Source organism: Corvus brachyrhynchos, unplaced genomic scaffold (genome assembly GCF_000691975.1).
Source record: "Corvus brachyrhynchos isolate BGI_N302 unplaced genomic scaffold, ASM69197v1 scaffold614, whole genome shotgun sequence".
NCBI classification, from domain to species: domain Eukaryota; kingdom Metazoa; phylum Chordata; class Aves; order Passeriformes; family Corvidae; genus Corvus; species Corvus brachyrhynchos.
Window position 1 is genome coordinate 696,134 of NW_008237444.1, and position 6,180 is coordinate 702,313.

At 37.6% G+C, this 6,180-nt stretch overlaps 1 protein-coding gene across 3 annotated transcripts in view; it reads right to left on the reverse strand.

Moving 5' to 3' along the window:
- The window catches only part of AP3S1 (adaptor related protein complex 3 sigma 1 subunit), a 28,887-nt gene that overhangs the window by 19,105 nt on the left and 3,602 nt on the right, over positions 1 to 6,180 (reverse strand). For all 3 annotated transcript variants that reach the window (XM_017731413.1, XM_017731415.1, XM_017731414.1), the window contains exon 3: positions 5,136 to 5,247. In XM_017731413.1, the coding sequence (XP_017586902.1) occupies positions 5,136 to 5,247 (112 nt within the window). The remainder of the gene's footprint in view (positions 1 to 5,135; positions 5,248 to 6,180) is intronic.

Consider the following 6,180-nt stretch of genomic DNA (forward strand, 5'->3'; position numbering starts at 1 on the left):
GCTCTTCCAGTAAATAAAGCTTCTATAGCAATAGTTGATTCATAGTTGAGTGGTTACTTCTAAACCTTTACCTATTACACAGCAATCCCACCACACACTAAATGAACTCACAAATCTCTGCTTACAATGCATGACCAGTAATGCACAACAAATATTTTTTAATCTAAGGGAAATCAGCTGGCACTGACTATTCTTCACAGGGATTTTTCACTGACCAAGGATTCCTCATGGAAACTTTGGAAATTTCCCCCATCTTCCACTCATGATGGCGAGCTCACTCAGAGTAACGCCAGAAATGACAAGGTTTACATCTATTATAAATGGCCTTTTGAAATACTGGCCTAAGGTAAATTAGATTTTTTGCACTAACATTCCTTGGCCTATTTTAAGATGCCTTCCATAATTGAAATGGTAAAAAAAATTAGAGGCATTTTCATCAGAATTTTAGTTGAGTCAAATGAATTGCACGCTATGGCAAACGGTGCTAAAGTTTAAGTACTTCAGTGGTCACTTCAGATGCTGCAGACTTGTAGATCAATAACCAGAAGAGAAAACACATCAATTGTTTTGGGGGACACACACACACACTGTGCACACACATCAGCTCAGACACACCTTGTGATGTTACTGGAAGAGTAACATAAATAATTGAGTCAAATATCAGGAAAATAAGGATGCATGCACAATGAATTACTAGCTCCCCCTTGTGCTTAATTTTTGAAATTATAACCTTTTATGGCAAAAAGAAAAACCCAGCACATCTCCATGTAAGCAAAAAGAAAACATAAGGAAAAAAAAAAAAAAAAGGAAAACCCCCACACCTTTCTTTTGCAAGAGATATGCTTTAAAGAAGACAGATACACACTGGGAGCACAAAGCGTATGAAACAAAATACCAAATTTTTGTTGGATAGATACAAGTCAGGAGCTCCCTCTACTCAGCCTTATGTCAAAACATAAAACATTACCTTTACAATGAAGGGCTTATTTTAAAAATAAGCAAATAAGACAAAAAAGGAATAAATCATACATTAGTATTAGGAAGATAACAAGGGTAGCAGAAAACTCAGAACACCTAATCAATTAAACGTATCTGAGCATGGATAATGTCAAATACTAACAAAAGCAGGGACAAAAGATGAGCTAAAAACAACAGGAGTAACTCATACCAAGAATATCCCCTTCTTCCTCCTTAGCTAAACAGGAACGGTAAACCTGAGGACAGAAGCAATCCAATCTGCCCATGGAGAGTTCTCATCCCAGTGATATGCCTCTCCATTTTTATTTAATTAGCATAAAAGCATCTCTGGTCAGGATCCTTTATCGTTAGGAACTGAGAAAAACACGTAACATAAACTGCACTGCATTTCCCACATGCATCTCACTGAACATCATCATCTTGCAAGGCTCTATAGATTTCCCCGTGGAATACTGATCTCACAGACCCGCTGCTTGCTATGTCTTCGAAGTACAACAATGGGCCAAAATACTAAAAAATTCTCAGAGCTGACATAGGCTTTTTGGTCCATAAGATAGTTATGGTACCACTGTAAATGCCCCTCATTTTTTCCTTATGGCAGTGTACAGCTAGTTGTGTTTTCACACGTATTTTCTTTCCATGCACTAAAATCTTAGACTTCACAGGCTAACATGAAGACTCTAAAATAGCATGACAGAATTTACACTGAATCGAAAGGACTGCAAAACCTAAGCATAGCACAGATGCTGACCTATCTCTCCCAATTCAAGTAAGCAAATAGAATAAAAAGAAACTTGTGTTTACGTTTAGAAAAAAAAGAAAGAAAATAGTCAAAAATTAACAATGTGGATTTGCCTTAGGTGTTGGAACACAGAAATCCAAGTTGAAGACAGTATTAAATCTGAGGCAGAGTCTATGACTTGTAATGCATACAGCATCCTCATCAAGTCTGTGTCAAGAAGACTTACCCGTGAAATAGCTCTGACCTAATGGTGAGATAAGTGGCATTCACAAAAGTATCTTAAGTATTACAACAAAAACTTTATGCTGAAAAGAACTGCAGACTGCCATATGTAATCTAGTCTCCTATGCATTTATTCCGCTTACAAGACAGAAACCTCTAAAGTGCTACACCGAGTTCGAGGTTCCTTTCACCAGTTTACTTTCCACCATAAACTGGTCCCTTATGTATCTACTTACTTAGACAATTCATTATATGTATGACTCATCACAAAGTCCAGATGTCTTACTCTTACCTGTGTTATCTCTGAACTACAGTAAACAAAGATGTATAAAAATGGTTCAACACTCCACAGGAAAAAACAAAGCTTGTTTGCTTGACTCGATATGGGTGTGTATATACTGTTAGTCTGCATTGCATGTGGGGTTGGCATGCAATAATAAACTTTCTGAGGTTCACTATAAGATACATTTAATTCTGATTGCTGCTGCTAAGAGGATTAAACAGATCCTTCTTCTGAGCCAGTCTGGAAATTAAAAACATTTAATTAATCACTGTATTAATCACTTTAATTAATCAATGTAATCAAACGGTTGAATTACAATGATTAAGAGAAATTGGAATCCTCAACAGCTGTAGGTACTGTGATGAGACTGTATAATTTATAAACAAAATCATACAGGTCAGAAAAATAAAGTATGTCTACAAATGGAAATAGGATTTTTATTATTTCAGCTTCCTTTAAGCAATTATGTAATTCAACACTGAGGCATTTATGGAAAAAATGTGAAATACAAAAACTAGGAGATTAAACTCTATCGAAGTATTTTTGGTACAAGAAGCAACACAATTTAGAGAAAAGTTTAAATTCTCTAATTAAAGAAGTTTGGGGGCTATGTAACTATAGGCAGCAGCAAGCTCAAGCAATTTGCTTCAACACCTGAACGTACAATTTAGGTTGTACTACGTATGAATATGCTTTTTTTCTCTGTTCATAAATATTTTGGCACTTCCAAGTAAGAAGACACACTACACAATAGGCAGCTAAGCAACCCTGTACAACAAACTGCTATGAACAGCCATTGTGTACCTTACTTGTTAATGCTGCACTGTTCAGATATTGCAGAATGTTCTGTGACCAAAGATGATACAAGAATCCAGAAAGGAATTTCCTTCCCTGCTACCCACACAGGCACTCTTCTGGATCTACTGTCCAGAAGAGCAACACTGGAGTGCTGAACAGGAGGAGGTGCCTCTGAGAAGCTATGCAGCTTCAAGAAAGGTCTGCAGAGAATTGTGAGGCCTTAACAGACTCACAGTGCTTCTACAGTGAAATAATGAACAGATACAGGCCCATGTCTCAGGATGGATTTTACTTACATAATAAATCAATTCTCTTGATGTGCAAGCTTTTGAAAGGCTTAACAGGAAGTTATACTTAGTGTTTTATAAATATATATATACCTAAAACGGAGATGCATTTTACGCAATGGCATAAATCACTTCATGGTCTGAAACTATTTTTTGTCACATCTGAGTTCACTAACGATCACTGGTGGAATGGTTTATTTGCAAGTTTTAAGTTGAAAAAAATCACGGGTTTAGTCAGAGGCCTCTTGACCTAAGAGCGTTCATATTACCAGACATGATACTTGTTACAAGGTTGATGCAGACATATTTAGCAGTTTAAACAGTGGCCACAGCATCAGGCCCGCCTGAGTTTAAGAAGCATTTGGACAATGCTTTCAGGCACATGGTGTGATTCTTGGGACGTCCTGGGAAAGGTCAAGAATTGAACTCAATGATTCTGATGGGTCTCTTCCAACTCAGTATATTTTATGGTTCTATGAAATCGTACCTGGGAGATCTGCAGAAGACACTGTATTTGAGGAGTCAGTGATCTTGAACAGGCCCTGTCTGCCCTACCGGGCTGAGCAGCCTGGATCTTCTTAATATAATCTATAACCTATGAGGTCCTTGGCAAAGATCAACTCTAGGAATGGAATGTACTGATCCTGACCAAGAGACTGCTGCATGTTTAGGGTTTAGTCATCCATGTAACACAACCTGAATAGACACAGGCCAGTGTTCTGCAGGCTGTGCTGCAGAAATTCCTTGGCTGAGGGATAAACTCAGACAGTTCACTGTAACAGAGGAGCCTGCAGGCAGCTCTCACAAGGTACCAGGGAACATGTCACCTGCATGGCCTCACCACGATCTCAAACTGCAGCAGGAAGGTCTCCTGAAAATATCCTTTAGGAAGAGCTGTTTTCCTGTGAGGAAATTATACAGTAGCTCAAAGATCTAAAAGAGAGAGAGACAGACAGGATCTGCTTTGCCCCAGACACTGTGGGAAAATCCACCTGGGCTCCACTGGGTGCCACATGAAGGTGGCATGCCCAGCATCTGAAGGGGTCTAAGATTTACTATCCACATTCATCTTCCCACTCTGTTCTATTAAGCAGTTATCTTATTAAGCAATCTGTACTGTCAAGCATTTATTACAGATACAGAAAGAACCTAGACTTACGGATCTTCTTTCTCCCGACCAATCCCCACCCTACCGACCTCAATTCCCCTGGTGCAGAACAAATACCTAGGGGAGCACTTGCCCTCCTTTTCTAAGGTATACCTCACAAAAAGCTTGTAAGCCACTACGAAATTTTAATCCAAAGAGGTTTTGGATATGCTTATCCATTATACATTTATAGTGAATATATATATATATATACACACATATATATGCATGTGTGCGCTTGTGTGTGAATCTGGGTATATAAAAATATACAGATATACATATATACACACACATAGAGCATTGCCTATCAAAGTTCTCAATCTACACTTGTCTAGCAAATGTTTGAACTGTGCCATTTTTATCTGCAGCCAAAAAGAGGCCTTGAAAAGTTAAAACAAAAAATAGATTGTGTTCAGGAAGTTCCAAATAAACTGCTTCCTCACTTTCTCATCAACACAGAAAACAACTTTTTCAAGGACAGCCCAGAAAACTACAAACAATCTAAAAATAATACTCAGAACTTCCTGGTATGTTCACAGTATAAAAGAGACCGTCCAAATATTACCAAAAAAAGGCAGAGCAAAATATTTAAGTTCTAAGGCACTTCAAAGTTGACTTCCACTTAATAAGGATAAAAAAAAAACCCAAAAAACCCCACAAAACAGCAAAAAAACTTACTTGTATGAGATCTAAAATACCAAGCTCACTTTCTGAGGAATCCACACAGAAGACAAAATACAAGGTGGCATAGTGTCGGTAAATTAGCTTGTTATCAGATCCACCTATTAATCTAAAGAAGAAATAAAACAAGGAAAGCTTAGTTAGCATCTCAGGATAACCTGGGCAAATCCTCACAATTATTTCAATTAATAGGAGGCATATTGTTAACAGCTGGAATTGTCTCAAGTCCAACTATATTGCAACTTTTATTTTGTGATATAATTCCAATGGAAGACTAAGTAACAAGACAGACCAACTTACATTTACCACACAAGCACAGTTATTGTTACCCATATGGATAAAAATGACATCAACGTGTGCACCTTTTTATTAAAATCAATTTGAACAGATCATAAAAAGACAGGTTTTAAGTGTACTTCCATTCCACACTAGCAGGCAGGCACTGCACAGGGATTAATCTGCTTTACAGATTAACAGCGTATGCCTAAGAACCCTTCCCTGACCTTCTCATAAGAGCACTGAGAGAAAAAGAAAACTGCAATCAAGACTGGTATTTGGATTGCAAAAAAACAGTTTATGATCCATTTAACAACCAAGAACATGTAACACTTGCGCTACAAAATGTTTGATATCTTGAGAAATAGAACCATACTTCAAGTAACAGTTTATGATGCAATGTTACAGTCACAGAAGCAATTACGTTTTTATGGACTGACTAATCATCGTGGCACTGAATAACAAGAGGTCTACAGAGGTATATTCTTCCACTCTTCTGCTATGGCCTTCCAAAAAAAGGCACATAAATCATGAGATCTACATCAGACCACTGACATTTGCTTTGAACTCTAAGAGGCCCACTCATACAGAAAGGAAAATATATTTTAGGCTGAACCTACATGGCCATGACTATCATAATTTTTCCTTAATTCTGGACCAGAACTGAATCACCTGTTTGGTGTACCACAACTCATCCCTTGAGTTTCTATCTTTATCACAGGGAGAGAATACACAGATTTTACACAGATTTAAAAAAAAAAAAAAA